This window comes from Mesitornis unicolor, unplaced genomic scaffold (assembly GCF_000695765.1).
Source record: "Mesitornis unicolor isolate BGI_N332 unplaced genomic scaffold, ASM69576v1 scaffold25540, whole genome shotgun sequence".
Taxonomy (NCBI): Eukaryota; Metazoa; Chordata; class Aves; order Mesitornithiformes; family Mesitornithidae; genus Mesitornis; species Mesitornis unicolor.
Window position 1 is genome coordinate 1 of NW_010156601.1, and position 17,341 is coordinate 17,341.

Below are 17,341 nucleotides of genomic sequence, written 5' to 3' on the forward strand. Positions count from 1 at the left end.
AATAAATATATGTATTTATGTAATAAATACATATTAAATAAATATAAATCAGGTATTAATGTACTCTGAAAGATTTTTACTCCCTAAGGATCTTACTATTTTTGCTTCTTCAACTGTTTTAAGTATTAAAAAATACACTTTACTTCACATTTTATCATCATAATTTCACTGCACGTCATGCTTTTTAAGTAAACATTATTTTTCATGGCAATCACTAAGCTCCTAAGTCTTCATATTTAATATAACATCTGTTCACTTGCAGTGATATTTTTGAAGCACAGACAAGGTATTATGAGAAGAAGACTAAGTGTACCAAGCTACAGGACTTTGAATGCTTACTTGTCTACATTAGTGTTTGCTATTCTACCAGTTTACTTACCAATGTTAAATTTTACTCATAAAAAGAAATTCGCTCACCTTTTTACTTTCATCTGTTCTTTTAGTTTGCTGTACATTTCCAGCACTGCATAAAAACAAGCAGATTAGCCCATTATTTTTGTTGTGGCTGTAGTTAATAAAAGAGGACAAAATAAACCATAGAAAATTATATGCTAAATTTACCTGACATAATTCCTACTGTTAACGTAAATGTGATAAAAGTAGCGAATAAAATTCTAGAATGCAAATAAGAAAAAAGAACTCAACTCTTTAACAGATACTAAGTGAAAAAGAATTAAGAATAAACAAAACAGTAGACACTACATACATCAAGCATATTCATTCACTTACTACATAACAACCTTGTCTGCATCACCAGTCTATGACCTGTCTCCATTAAATGGCAACAGTACCACCTACTGTACTTATAACAAGTCAACAACACTTCACAAAGAAAAATTCTATCTGTTTTATGCCAATATAATGAACAGAATAAAACCCCTAGAGCTGTGCTCAATCCTAGATTACCTTTCTGAAACAACATTTAGAGCCCTTATGTTTTATTAAAAAAAAAAGCCAGTAATGTCATGTAACTAAAACTGCAATGTTGAAATGGAACCATGAGTATTTTCCCTAGAATTCAAACAAGAAAAAACACTCTCTTAAGCAATAAATTCCCTGTTTGTCATATTAAAAACATTATTTCGCTTAAAGCTGTAAGTGGCCACATTGTTTGCATCATTTGTTTGCATGTTTGTCTTCTCACAAAGTGGCATAACTGCTCAATGTCAACTACTGTAAGAGACATGGAATCCACACACTGACATCCTGTAAAAACCCTTTTTTTTGTTCAGCTGGGTGTTACAGGACCACAACTCAAAAAATAAATTTTCCATCTTGACTGTTGTTACTTACTTTATTTAATTTGCGATCATATTTAGTTATAGGTTACCCACCTGGAAGACACAACTGTAGTTTTTCTACAACCATTGTTATATTCCTTTGCTGAACTCTACATCGGATTATTTCCTCCGTCTGGGCTATCACCTTAGAGATGAAAGAAAGGCAGACAGAAAGACATACAGACAGAAAGACAGACAGAAAATCACAATTAAATGATGCAAATAAATTTAATTTGCTAAAAATATTAATAATGCCCATATAGGAAGCATCATTTTCTCACCTCTTTCCCAGCATCCTGAAGCCTTCGGTTGGTATCAGTAACTTGGACCTTAAAAATAATTTCACCTTTGTTAGACAAATATGCATATATTGCCCTGATGTGACTGCTCACCCTTGTAATCAGATCATGCTTCATGAGAAACTTAGAACAAAGAAATGCAAATTCAAATTAACTCTACAGCTTGAACTTGAACTTTTGATCGCAAAGGGCTTTTGTTAACTTCAATTACTTATGACAGTTCTTTCTAACAGATTCTGTGGCAAACTTCTCAAATTTACTTGGGATTTTTGAACTTTCCTTGTTTCTGTAGGTCTGTCAAACAATTCAAATCATTGACCCAATTGACCACTGGTCCCTTTTTGATAACCTCAATGAGCTCTATGGGCCATTCATTGTCTGTAAGAAATGGTGATTGCATTTTATGGTAATTAAACATTCATACTTTGCTGAATGCAAACACTGGGTGGTTGATTAACATCAAACGTGGAAATCTCCAAACCACAGCAACATTTTAATGCTGCAGGTGCAGGCAAAGCTCGACCTCAGATTTTCCCACATAGTAAGTGACTCATTAGGTCATCATAATAAGGAAGCACATTCTACTTTATTAAAAATCTCATTAATTTCTGAACAAAGATGCTCAATGACCTCATTGACGCTGTATTTGGTCTCTTGTTATCTGAATATCCTTTATATAATGCTCTTCTAATCATAACCTCTGATGAACTATGCTCATTCTGTCTGGTGTGCATATTTTGCTCTCAAAAGTGTAAAGAGAGCTAAAAGGGATGGATCTCATAATTCACTATTCTGCATTCTGATTTGGTAGTAAGTCTTAGTTCTCAGTTCTAATGAAAACTACTAACTTCACGTACTCTCCCACTCATCACAGAGTAAAGAAAATTTATTTTTCATGCATAATTGCAGTATTTTTAATTTTCTAATCAAGATTTTAAGCTTTTCTAAGGTCTGACATATAAACACACGATTAGAAAAAGACCTACGTAAGAAATATTGGGTTTGCCATTTGTTGTCCTTTACCTTCTGAGAAAGCCTTTAAAAAGGGCAAAATAATTTTGCTGATATTTTCCAAAAACATACATTTAAAAAAGGAAAAATCAGATTTAGACCTAAAAAAGTATTCAGCTTTGTAAATGCAAATTACTGGATCAGGCAACACCGCTCTAATCACAAATCCTAACCCACTTTTTAAAAATCGCTGCAAACATCAGAGTGTATGTGATAATCACTAAATTCTTATTCTTCAGTGAAAGATTCAAGTTCCTTCTTTTAAATTCAAAGACAATGATATACGAGACTCTGAAAAAACTAGTTCCTTACCTTTAACTTTTCTGCATCAGCCCTAACTTTAAGAAGTTCTGTAATAGCATCCACAAAGCCCTGATGGTGAAAATTGCACATCTTTTCTATCTCCCTGTCATGGTTACGTATGCAGGCATCTAGTTTTTCCATAAACCTCTGATGTGCATTTGGCTGGTCATCATACACAGACCTGTTAAATACAAATAAGAAAATCAAAGTTTACTTTCCCCCCCAGTTAGAAATAGCATGGAAGGTTCTTTATTGAAATCTCTTTCTTGAAAAGAAAATAAAAGCATGCAAACTTGATGTTACAGCAGCATCACTTGTGATCCACTCCACCAAAATCAGCACTAAAAGAAAGAGAAGGCACAAAACTGAGAACTGAACCCAGCCCTTATGGCATTAATCCAGGTGCTTAACCAGCTACATCATGGTTGACCTGAGCCTCACTGGTCTGTTATTTATGCCCTAATGCTCAAATACGGGTACAAAAGAATCAGTTTCTCCAACCACCTCAAATAACACGGATCACTTTTCCATCAAATTCCACTCTTTGCTAAATATAAAGAAGTGCAAACATACAAATTTGTTTTTCTGGTATTCCTAACATCAGAGTTATCCAACTAAATCAGGGTTGGATGCTTCCAGCCAGAATGACCGGAGCACTGCATGGCAGCAGCCGGACCCCTGCTGCTCTGAGCCTCCTCCTGCCAGCGCGCGACATCTCCCAAAGCAAAACCACGACATGCACATGCTATTGCAGCAAGGCTGCTACCTCAATGGGATCTAACTTTCAGCAATGGCTAAGATCAGGTCTTTCGGTTTATTTTACTAACTGTTTGAATAGCACACTTATAAACCTCAAGCAGGAAACATGACTCCAGGAGAAATCACTGGTGTAGCTCATTGAGCTGTGCCAGAAATAGAAAGCTGCGTGGAAAAATGCTCAAGCATAAGAGTGAGCAAAGGAGATGGGGCAACTTAAAGACTTAGACTTCATCAGAGAGCACAAGGAAAGAGGTATTACAGAAAACCGTACTGGAAATCAAAGGTATGAAGTTTCCCAAAAAAGGTAAAGCAAAGGTAGTTCCAAAATCTGATTAATAACTTGACATACCAACAGCAGCAAAAGGTAACTTCTGAAGCAGCTTTCAGATAGAATGAGAGCAGCACTAAGAGGACGACACAGTCATACATATATCAACATGTTTGCACTGCAAATTGTAACCGTCCAAAAAATTCAGAAGATCAAAAAATCTTTAAATTGCCTTTTTTAGCCTCTAATTTCCTCTCATAATTACAAAGTTCTCTCCAGCAATCTGTAAGGAGAAGCTGCTTTAATTTTTTTTTTAAATCTTAAAATGAGGGGGCAAGGCTGACGTTCCAATGGTCTCAGAGTTGCTTGTAGAAGTACAGCCTTAAGTTCAAGACCCAGGCAACAGTCAAAGCCTCTAAAACTCTTGAGTAGAGAGAACGCACTTCTCTACTGGTCTGCTCAGAGAAGCATGACTTCCCATGTTCTTCAAGATCCTCTGCTCCAACCAGAGACCCGGGCTCTGCCAAGATCTGGGGTCATCACTGCCTGTTTGACAAACCTATAGCTGAGTGTCTGACAAGAACCTGATCTTTCAAGGACGAAAAGGGTATAGAAGAGATTGAAAAGACTCTTGTAACTAGATTCTTCATCCTTTTTGAGTTCCTTTTGACCTTGGACAATATACTCAGAGAAGCAACTGAAGTCAGAAAAATGAGAAAGGTAATAAGCTGTCCTATATGTCAAAGGAAGAAAACCAATTCATGATAGCCCGCTTGCCATAGATAATTCTTAGGGAAAAATTTGTTTAACAAATTCCTATAATACCCCCTCTTTTTGCTTATGATTGATAGGAAAATAAGTCCATGGTACTGAAAGGCAGGTTCTTTCCTCCAAAGTGTACCGGGGAAAATCCAAGGTTTTTGAAGTGATGCACAAAGGGAAAAACAGCCCTCATGCTTCCCACCACCACAGTTTGCAATGACAGCTGGACAAGCAACGTGTGACAGTCTCTCTCCTCCTGTTGTTCCTGTCAGACTGCCTGAAAGGAATCCCTCAAGGCTGCCCAGGACGACTGAGGTTTAAAGGGCTATGGTGGAAGACCACGAGTGAGCCACACCTGCCAGTGGGAAGCACCTGCACCCCGAACCTGATGCTGGCTGGAGGGAGAAGCAGCAACCTGGCCTGGGAGGAAAGAAAGGCGCAAGACACAATCAGCATTGAGTGAGCTTTCATTAGGCAACCTAATGTTCTGTATCTGAAGGCATGGGGGGATGCATGTAGAGCCTATCACTGTTACCTGCAAAGCAATGAGGAAGAAATGAGAAAAAGGCTCAACACCTGACAATGTAGTGCTCCAAAACAGATAGTACAAGCTGGTTACATGAGTGCTGCTCTGTCTCTATAAGAAAAGATTCAGAGACCTTGGAATCTACAAGGTGGGTGTAGAGGGACATCCACCTGTCTCCAGAGCACCATTCCTCGAGAAGAAATAAAAATATGAGAACCAGAGGCCTCAGACAGTGCCCTCACAGATACTGGGCACGCATGAGATTGCCCTGAAAAGGCTAGACTCACCATCTATACTGCACTGGATGCTAAAGCAAAAACCAGCAAAAAGATGTTTATTACTGCTTCCTTGAGGCTTTCATTTAAGGGTGGAAGGAATCTCCAAGTTTAGGTCTCCTTCCAGTGCTCTCAGAGGGAAGTGAGAAAGGAGTATAATTATCACAAAGGCAGGAGACTTCCATCTATCGCTGTGCACTCCTAACTGTACGTTGTTTAACATAACTGTACGTGAAAACAGTAGCAGAACACAGCAGACCAAGTATACCTCAAATGAGAGTAAGACTGTAAAAACATGGTGCAAGAGGAGCTCCATACTTGGGGAGGTACCACCAAACTTTCTTTGGTGGCAGTAATACACTGCCTTTCTGGACTTCGTTACTGCCTGATGATTTTGAGGTATCCAGTGGCTGCAGTTCCTCACCGCTGTCCTGATACCTTTTTATGGATTCCAGGTCTGCCAACACTGACAGACACGGTGATAAAACACAGAGAGAGAAATAATTTGTGGCCGGGAGATTTCTCTTTAAAATGTTATCAGACAAGCCCAGACAACATAGCCAGAAATTACGGAAGCACATATGATGTGACATAGGCAACACAGTATTATTATTTTTTTCTCAGTATTAAAGCTACTTATACTTCAGTTTAATGATAATAAATAAAGTATTGATTGATAATTCTAAGGGGTATTACCACAACATTTAACTCAAAATCATACAGGGAATAAATGTTTTAAAATGCGGAGGAAGAAATCAGTATTGTGTGTCCCCCAACATACTGCCTTCATCACGAAATTAGCCTACCTTATTAAAACAAGAGTTACTCTTTTATGTTCTACTTTACACTGTTTTCTGCAGGGATGCTGATAAAATAGTGATCTGTGATCTAAAGTAGCATGTTCAGAGGGCTCCCTAAGATTCACCAGTAGTAAAATTCCACATTAATTACACGTGTAGACAGCACCATCTTGTGGAAACAATAACAAATCAACCCCCTTCACACCACTGGAGGGGAAAAAAACCACCAACCCAAGCAGAACTGCTTACCTTTAAAGAAATAAATCATCACAATATTTAAAAGAAACTCACACTTTGCATCACAACTCTGTGATCTAGGTGTGAAGTAAGAAGACCAATTAAGTGAGTGTACTAACTTTCCTAAGACGCCGTACTCTTAGGACACTATACACAAGCCATTTCAAAGGCTTCGGAAGGAAGTCTGATCTAAAGCACTGGCCTTTTTGAAAATGCCATCTCCAATCACAGACAGAAATTGGGCTTACATAGCACACACTACGGAACACATAGCACAGTATGGTTTATTTCTGGTGCTGGAGCTTATTAATCATACATACATTTCAAAAATTACCTACACATGCCTAAATAAAGTAACTGCTACCTCTGAATAATGAAGGCATACATTTCAACAGAGTATGGCACTGCAAGTGATCCTGATAGCAATTCTGCCCTTTTCAGAGTTAAACTAGCAGGCAGACAAATAACCACACTGCAGTATCTTGGAGACACACAGTCCTGAAAGCATCCTATAGCTCATTTTTTTAAATTACAAGACAAACTTAACAGAACTTACAACACACACACGCACTCTCTCCTCTTGAGAAGACAGTGAGGAAGTGATAACCCTTCCAAATGCATTTCCTCAGGAGATTATTATTACATGCAACTACGTCTACCCTAAAAATCTCTCTCTCACTTTAAGTTCATTCACATATGTCAGTGGGAAGTGCCATAAAAAGGGGCAAACATGCTGTCATGGTTTATACGGTTGCATGATCACCCAATGCCTCCTCTCCACCTGGGAAGGGGAGTCAGGAAAAGGAAAGGAGATTTGTGGGTTGAAATAGAAATAGATTTAATAAAATAATAATAACAAAACCTAACATTAATAACAGTTATAATATAAAGTACACAGAGTTATACTCAGCCAAGGCTGCAGGGGAGTAGGCCTCAGGGTAGGACACCAGACAAGTCCCTCTCCAGATGTCAGCCATGGAGGGAAAAGAGAAGATGAAGGAAGGGCCGTCCCCAGTAAACTCCCCCGCTTACAGTGAACGTGACATTAATGGTACGGAATGGCACTAATTGGTCAGACTAGGGTCACCTGCCCGGGGTTTCTGCTTCCCCCAGCCTCTGCACCTGCTCATCTAAAGGCTGCTGGAGACCTGGAGCATCGCATACCAGCTTTAGCGGAAACCTCTAACAGTCTTATCACTTTGCTCCCATGAAACAGAGTGTTGTAGTCCCTACAAAATCACAGTTTTCCTCATCAGAACACCGACTCCCAAATTCTGTTCCAGTACACCAGGACACATGCCTAGGCTATCAAGAGAAATTTTACATGTTTATTCTATAGCTACTTGAGTTTTTGTTTATATTTATACACTTCTGAATGAAGAACCCCAAGGATCTTCTTCAGCTTTGTGGGTCCCTGAAGTGGATGCCAGTGGGCTGAAATACAGCAAAAATCTGAACTGAGCAAAACCGAAGGACATGATTTTTGTATTACGATTGCTTTCAACCTGTGGCCTATACAGCTATAGGAACCTATGGATTACTAGTGGTTAATTCACACCACGAAACTGAAGATTTTTCTGTTGGAGATAGAAGTTTGTACTTGATTTTTGGCACCAAAAAAACCCCAACCAAACCTAAAACATACTATTTTAATTTTCAACCTGGAACAAGAGAACGTTAACATGAGCAACTAGTTAAGACACCAGTACTGCGAAGCACGGACGGAGCAGGTACTATTTTTTCATTCCTAATTGATGGGGCAAGCAGGGCACCCATGAAACGCACAAGCAGAGCTGATGGATTTTTCTGGTAATGTGTAGCAGGTTACTTGTTTATATTTCCCAGAACTCTGTATACAGACTGAGAAACATCTTTTTTTCTGACTCATCCCAACAACTGGATATGAGTCATTAATGCCAGTCTAGGTTGACACAAGAGAGTTCAGAAAGTGAACTATGAACTAGGAAAAAGTGAACTACAAATAGTCAGAGACAGCTTAACCTAAAGGAGAAAGATGTCTCCATCACTGGCTCAATTTTACTGCAGTAGGGATATTTTTACCTCGATCTTTTCTTACCAGCTGGGCTGAAGGGAGAAAGATGAGCTTAAACAGATTTGATTTCGGGTCTCAATAAAAAAAAATGAAGGAGAATTTTCAGATATGAAACCATTTTCCACTTGAAGAAAATCAAACAAGGTTACTTTGTTTAAATAAAAACTCATACCATAAAAAACTTTCCTAAAATTTTTATTTTCAAAACTGAAATACAGTACGAAAAGTAAGTATTTAGTAGACCTTGTTAACTTTTTTGGTGCTTACACGCAAAAGTCTATTGAAGCACCAGAGGGCACCATTCTATGCACAAAAACACCACCCATTGAGTAAGCAAAAAGGCTAATCTGCAGAGAGCTAAAATTCAGCCAAGAACTGCAAAACCTAACCTGCCATGAATTGCACCTGACCCTTCACAAAATAACAGTAATTTAAAAAATCAACTATCATCAAATCATCTGATCCATTCTACAATGATTACTCCATCAATATGCATTATTACTCTAAGCCACTATCATATATCTCTTCACAAATGGTTACAGTACAGCTTCAAAAACGTATTTCTGCTATCATTTCATATAAATATTTTCTGTGCGTGCAACCAGGATACATCTCATTAGATGCTTGAGTGCAAATGGGATTAAAAGAGGATCAGCATTTCAATGAGGAGCGGGAAAACAAAAAGTTACAGGCCAATAAAAAATCATAAGCCCAGAAATTAATTTAACACCTTGACTGGACTACTGGAAAGGTAGGCAAAGGAAGTGCAAAAGGAGAGGAGTCTGAAAGTATTTTCTGAGAGTTCAGCAAATACCCCAAATTTGCTTTTTCCCTCCAAATCCCCAGTCTTCCCACCTACCCCATCTTCCCACTAGAAAATGAGAATAATACGAAACATGAACATAACTTCTCCTGCAATCTACTTGATGGGAGTTTAGCGTGGCAAAGGGAATTGCAAGAGTAATCAGAATGGGAACTAAAGTAATTTTGTCCTTTCTATCTATGGCAACAGCCGTAACTTTTCAATGGCAAGCAGAAATGCTCAGGTACTCAGGCTTCAGACAAAAATGAACCTGAAGAGTTTATTTTATTAAAAATAAAAGTTCCATACTTTCATAAGAAAATAATGATTCACAAGACAATATGAACTCCTGGTTGGTGATAAATACTCTGTCAATTAAGAGTCATTACTAAAATGGTCAATTGGATAAAGAAAAAATAATACTTAACAAATCCATTTGGGGTTTTAAAAAATCTATTATTTCTTCAAAGTTTGGGGGCTTGGGTTTTTGTGTGTGTGTTTGCTTTTTTAAATTGACAATGATTCTATTTTCAATTGCAACTCATATTCAGGAGAAACATCTCTGAGCTTATGCAGCATTACTGTAAATTTTTAGAGTGAACAATTCTCTCCCTAGTAATAATTTATAATAATAGGTTCTAACAGCAGCAAAGACTCTTCAAATGGATCTTCTATGTTAAAAATGGCCAAAAAAGAGGCAGAAAACAGAGAAAAAAAAATTACTGAGCTTTTCACAGGACCAAGTAGCTCCTCACTAATGACTTGCCACCTTCCACCATTTCCACACACTCCCAACCCATCCTGTTCTGTCCCGTTTCGAGGACAAATTGCAGGTTCCCCGCCCCTGCCTACATAGCCGCAAAGTCTTTCATTTCCCGATTACACAAGACATATGAAGCAATTAAAAACTGTATACACACATTCCTTTCAGGGCACTGATAACCACTCAGTAAGTGCCAATCAGTTACATCTCCACGAGTGCTGTGACAATGATGGAGTTACACATATCTGCACAAGAGTTGCACAAGTCTGACATGGAACGAAAGCCTGACCATGCAACTTCTGAACCACAAGGGATGCAAGAGAGAAAGATTCATTTGTAGACCTCCAGATTCAGCACTGGGGGAAAAAACAATTTTTAAACTGATCACTTTGATCAGTTAAATGATGTTGCAAAAAAAAAAAAAAAAGAAACTCAGATATAAAACTTTTATCCCATTTTTCAAAGTAATGCTTAACACAAAACAAAACACAAGCACAAATAAACCAACTCTCAGATTAAGAAACTGTGCTTGTGGAAGATCATGGGTTTAGAATTCGTATCTTGTTACCAAAGCCAGTTTTGTACTGAGGATAAAGATGCTCTCAGCTGGCTCCTACACATTGCAGGAAGAGGCCCAGTAGATGTTTGTCCTCTCCCTCCGTTTCTTGTTTGATTAAAAAAAAAAAGGACAGACAGATATTAATAAATTTATGAAAGAAAATATTTACAATTCAAATGTGTCAAATGTGCATGAGTTCAAGCAGAAAACACCGACCATGCAAATTAAGATTCTGCCCTTAAAACAGACCTGTCATTGTGACTATAACCATGGCATCCCTACCACGATACTGTATCACACACTCCATTTCAGCTGCAATTTCACAGGAAACACTGCAGAAACCTCCTTTGTCCTACAATATACAAAGATATTTTCTGTTTACACAAACTGCAAACTTTGTAGGGATTTTTCCATGGAGTAATTTCATATAGGTTGCTGCATACACCCTAAAAAGCTTTATAAAATAATGTCCAGGTGCTTCCTGTAATTCAACTGGAGTTACGGTAATAAGCACATTTCTTAAAACCTAAGCAGCCTTTCTATGCCAGGTGCTACCTAGGCTCCAGTTCTGCCATCCTTACTCAAAATTACGTCTCGCCCCTCTATTTAAAAGACCACACTACATGCCAGAACAATGCAGAACTCAAGCTACGGCCTAATCAGAGAAAAGATTTTCTTAATCTTTGCTTAGCTGTTATGCTTTACTTGCCTGGTTTTCCTGGATGTGCAATTTCTGTGAATTGTTCTCACTAATAGTATCCTGTTTCTACGGGCAGGAAAGGGCCGAGTACAGTTTGTTAGTTCACATTACTTCCTATAAGCAGGGTCCATATTCTGTAGTAGCAGCACTACAGCAGTCATTGTTCGTGCTGGATAAGCGATGGATCACGCTGGTGGCTGTTAATGGACATCCTCTGCAGAGAAACACGAGCTGATAATCAGCAAACCCAGATTTGCAATAGACTTCCTCCTTCCTGTTTTTACACTGCTGACCAAGGAGATGCCTCTTCCTAAAAAAAATGTGACTTACTGATGTATGAAGCAAGAAACCGAAAAACAAGTGCCGCACTGCTGTTTTTCTTCTAGTTTTGTGTTGTAACAGTAGATAAAGACAGCAAAGAAAACACCAGCTTCATTCGCTCTGGTACTAGCTATCGCCATGTAACAAAATGCCCAGTTTGGCCACCTGTTTCATATACCTAAATGGATACAGTGGACATAGTTGGAACCTACGTTATTTCATAGACAATAAAATAAGAGACTGAAGTCCATACAGCAATATTCTTATCTTCCCTTATTACTCCACAGACTGTAATAAAAATTGTTCAATCCCAGGGGCAATGGATTCATCTATAATTGAAAATGTGAGCTTCTAACTTCTTTTTAATGATTTGACCAGATTTCTAATAAGCATGCACCAGAAATAATTAGCCATCTATTATAACCTAGAGCTAACACGTTTTCTGTATTCGGGGCACTTTAGACATAACTTTCAGGATAAATAAAAACCAGTTGTTTCTGTAGAGCCTTCACGAGACACATGAAAACAGAACAGAACATTTAATGTCACAAATAAGACGTCTAAGCTACTTACTTCAGCAGGCTTTGAATACCAACACAACACAGTTGTAAATACATTCTTTTAGAAATCAAGCCGCTCCAGATTAAATAAAATATTCAATTATTAAAAAGTTTCAAAACCAATTGGATTAATGATGTATTCTATTGAATACAGATAAAACCAGATAATAATTCCTTTGTAAACATATAACCAAAGCATACCTTTTCCAATAATTTTACAATATTGATTTTTAACTTTATGAGTTCATGTAGCCGATGCATAGAAAATCATTGTGTATTTTTCTCAGACAAATCAACAGCCTGTACTACATATCCTTTGCACATCTCTCAGGATCACCAAAGAAAACAAAAGAGGACATTAAAAAAAACCCTTCTCTTTAATTCAAAAGCCCGACTTAAACTAACTCGCAGTATTTCTCTCTGTTGGGAAGCAACAGTGTTGAAGTAACTGACTTCTACTAATCTTTTTTAACCTTACTCTGGTCCTCTACCTGCTCCACAATTAAACTAAGCAGCAGAAAAATATCTGTTCATGCCTTCAGGAAAGGTGACACTCCAGCATGCCACAGAAGCTCCACATTTCAAATGGAGGTAGGACATATTTGCTACCTGATTACAATTCCTTAAGTTTATAAAACAAAGCAAGCCTATAGTACAAACAACAACAGCTCTGTTAGTTTAATGTTGAAATTAACCTACAAACAAATCTCAGAAGAAAATGTTTCCTTGCTGAAATCAGTGGGGGGAGATCCTTCCAAGTTACCCTAAACGCAAGGAAGTCTGCAAGCTGTGAAAGTCCAGTGACAGCTACTACCAACAGAAACATCTAAACTCCCGTAAGAGAGCAGAGGGTATTAATAGTGAAGCATGCAATACTTGAAAGTTTAAACACTTGTTTTTTAAGTTGCAGTGTCTCAAGAGTATCCCCCTAGACACAAGTACTACAGCATACGCGTTATTAATTTTGTATCACTCCGAATCATGAGGGAATTGCAAGAGTTACAATCACTGCAGTTTTACAGGCAAATTACTTTCTCCGAGACAGTGAAAATCCCACTCACAGTACAGGAGCTGAACACCCTTCTGATGCTATATTAAAAAACAAACAACCACAACCCATCCCAGCCTCCTCTGCAGATCCCTAGTGCAGAACTGTTCAAAGACATCTAGGTCCTTTCTGTCAAACCCCAAGTCTTTCCACTGGGGCTGATGGACTCTAAAACCTGTTTCGTTCCTTTTTAACACCTCCACCACTGACTAAATTCCCCGCTAGTTTGGTATTACTGGCAAAGGTTGAGGTACAGGAAGGGCTTCAGCCAGGCTCCAGGAAAGATCATTAACTCCCTCCCCCATAGGACACAGTTTGTCAGGCACACAAATAATTCCTTAGTAGACGTGGACAAGGTGTGTTGTGCAGCATACTTGAAGCTGAACATCAAATTGAACGTGATGTCATTGTTTTACCAAGCTTTATGGTGACAGAAATTAGGTTTGGGTATTTCAACCACCATCAGATAATAGCCAGAAAGACTGGCAGCAGCTAGATTTTGTAACTAGCCATAGCAAGCCCTTCAGCGTGATAAAATCTAATGTGATTACTTGATGCTGATGCAAAGCCAGGTTGATGTTTTTGAAGGAGTTAGTACTTAATCGTTTACGACAACCCATAGAAATAGTTTCCTATTTGCAAACCTGGCATTAACTTAGAAGCATTATTTAAGAAATATCAATCCTCACAGATTTTTGAGCTCATTTTGATAGTATTATCCATAAAACGCAACATGACAAAACTTGTTTAACTGCAGTTGCTGTAATTTCAGCCTTGAATGTGCAAACACTCTAGCACTTACAGGCCAAAACCAGGCTTCTCTATAATTTAACTATGCTAACACTCTACACATAGACATTCATACTGAGGAAACTGCAAAGACTCAGAGCAATGGTTCAGCAATGCACACACAAAGCTAGAGTAGAGTGTATGCTGTCAGCCTCCCAAAATAATCTGCAAGAAAGTAAGTACCCATGTGACTGACATTTATGAAGGACATAAAACGATGCATTTCCTATGCATGTGGCAGGTCCAAAATCTGGGTCGACAGACACTAAATAAAATCATCTTGAGGAGTAAATCAATGAATAAACAACACAAATAACAACTGATTCTACTGAATTTAACTGATGTAACAGCAAATAAGCCATTGATGTGATGGGAAGGCTAAATTTAGATGAGACACAATGATACAAACTGCATGAACCACCTATCAAGTACGGTGCTGGATCTCTGAGCAGATGATCCGTCTATTTGAAAAGCTTCAACGTATTTTGAAACATGTTTCCTAAACGTGGGAACAATGTCAAGCTCTTTGGTAATGCTTGTGAAACTGGAGAGAGCAATTTCAGAAGTATTCTTCACATAGGTTACTGGTTAGGTTAAAGCTTCACTTGGCAGTTGCCCATTTGGAAAACACTGCAAGAACTGAGTCAGAAGTGATGCATGAACACTTACAAAGATCAAGATAACCTGATTTGCAGACACATATTTCACGACAAACTTCATCAGCATCAAAGCTAAAGATTTTTTGCACAACAGAAAAATGCAGTGCAGATATGATTACCCACAAACAGTTTCAGGCTTTATAAAAAGTAGAGAAGTACCATGTCGAAACTTGCAGCACTGGAAGCAAATCCCCAACTTCTTCTGAAATACTTTTTCCACCAGTGGCAACTCTGCCTGAAATACCAGGCTAGCCTACAGAAAAATCAGAACTGCACTTCTGCCACTGAAAATACAAATGCCAGGTTAATCAGTCCGCAGCACGCACTCTTCTTATGCTGTTTTGACTCCATTTAATGGACCAGTGACAAAAAAACATTGTTCCTTCATAGCCATATACATGGTGAAAGCCCTGCTCACGCAGTCAGTTGCTTTATTGGACTGTAGCCTTTCAACTTAAAACAGTCAGAGTACCATGAAATCCTGTGGGAAGTGACAAAATCTGCAACCAACACTAGCAGCCAGCCAGGGTTTCTTCAGGATACACTGTTCTCAGCCAGCAGGTTACTCGCCTTGCTCTATAGCAACAGGGTTGCAAAATAGGAGTTAGCTATTGTGATAAACTGGTATATAAATGTACATCAAAGTAGCCTCTGTGACCTGATCCAAAAAAGGATGGCAGAATTTGGGCTACTTTGTAACTTCAGCTTGAAAGGGAACCAGGAATGAAACACATTAACTTGAAAAGTGAGCAGGGCCTAAAGACAGACCATTAATGAAGATACAGACTACTGATTTTCAAACCATTAAAACCAGCTTATAATATTGTAAAAATTATCATACTATTTGAAATCAAACCATTTAAATTCTGTTTCAAAGCACTGGTTGATTATCTCAGAGTCCTTTTACATTTGTTCTATATTTAAAACGAGACTGAGTTATAGACAAAAATGCGAACTGCTGGCTCATAATCAAAAACTAAAATAATAACAACACAGAAAAATGCCCTTAGACAATCATACCTGACAAGTAAGACCACAGGGCAAAAATGAGGGCAACCACACTTTGTCACTGGATAACCACATCACAAATCCTAACAGCCCATATGCAAGCGCTCAGAAAAAGTATTTCCCAGTCTGCAAGTGTGTTGATGCTGCACTATGTTTCCACATGCAGAGAAGTCATTCATACTGCCTGCACTACTGCTTACTCACTGTTCCACTGCAGATATAGAACCATATAACTAAATCATGTCTGCGAGGAATAACTGTGTATACTTTCAGTAAAACAAGTTACGATGAGACTTCAGAGCATCCTGTCATACTTCAATGGGTATTTCAGGTGCTTTGTTCACTTGGCTTTGGATACACCTCCTCAATGGACACAGGAATATCTCCAAAATACAAATTATGACCCCCAGTCTGGGCAAAAGCACCTGCAGTTGCAGAGTGTACCACAACTCCGTAAACGCAGCAGAATTAGACTCTCACTTCATATTTCTACCTCTGAATTTTCTTAGAAATCTTGATGAGGAAAGTACAAAACAGTCTTGCTTGGAGCACTATTGCTACCTTTGCTTCCTCCATTTATTCCCCAAATGATGCCTTACTGAAGCGTGCCATTTTACCTTCAGATTTTCTGCATCACAAGGACAGAACTTACGCATGAACAGCTATCAGTCGCTTCTAACACTTCACCAATGCTCATTTATGAGGCTCACAACAGCTGTACATCCTACCTCCCAACTCTGTTCAACTTATAAGGAGAAAAAAAAGCAGCACCATACAGAAATGCTTTTGCTCTGCAGCTGTGTGGCTCAGTGTTGCCTTTACCAGTGCAATGCAGTCCTAGGTCAGTGGAAGGTCACCACAGCATTTGTAGCATCAGACAAAAACATTTCAACCTAATGGCTCTAGTCAATGTGGTTCCAGTAGCCAGAGGTAACTTGCCAGTGAAATGTCTTCACATAGAAGGCCATCTAATAACTCTGCAAAGAAGTTTCATGGCCAGCACAACTTACAGCAACCTAGAAGATGCTCTAACATCTACCAGGCAGCAGCTTAGTGATGACAGATGTCAGGAGCAGAGGAACAGAGAAGTTGTTTAAAAGCACTTTTACACTGACTTTCAAGGAACACTTCTGAGCCGTGATTGTGGGTCACAGCCACAGAGCACATCCCACTTACAGACACATCAGTAGACACACCACCTCCTTACCATAGCACCTTTGCTACAAAATTGCCATCATCAATTTCTCCATAAGTCTTCATTTGGTTTTTTTTTCCACTTTTGTCCTAGCTGTTTAGTCAACTGATTGCGGGCATGGATGTACTCCTCTGGCAGGCCGCGCACGGGGCTCACAGAACACTGCAAACTCAGCAACGCGAAGCTCGTGACATGAAGTGTTCAGAAAAAGCCTACCATATGATTGCACAATACATTGCCATGCTAGAGTGTAAGAGTTAATTCACTTATTTTTAAAAAAGGACTTTAAAATATTACACATTACCACAAGCTGAAACTGACTCGTAAGTATAGAATATCAGGACATCAGCAGAACAACATCTTC

The 17,341-nt window shown here is 38.6% G+C and overlaps 1 protein-coding gene across 1 annotated transcript; it reads right to left on the reverse strand.

Annotated features, from left to right (window-relative positions):
* Window positions 1-417: 417 nt before the first annotated feature.
* On the reverse strand, window positions 418-17,042 carry LOC104548009 (exocyst complex component 6-like; the record flags this gene model as incomplete). Its single annotated transcript, XM_010193912.1, has 5 exons — window positions 16,990-17,042; window positions 2,903-3,074; window positions 1,562-1,609; window positions 1,335-1,425; window positions 418-463 (listed from the first exon to the last, which is right to left on the reverse strand). Coding segments are annotated over exons 1-5 (410 nt in total), but the record flags the coding sequence as incomplete, so codon positions are not given.
* Window positions 17,043-17,341: the final 299 nt, after the last annotated feature.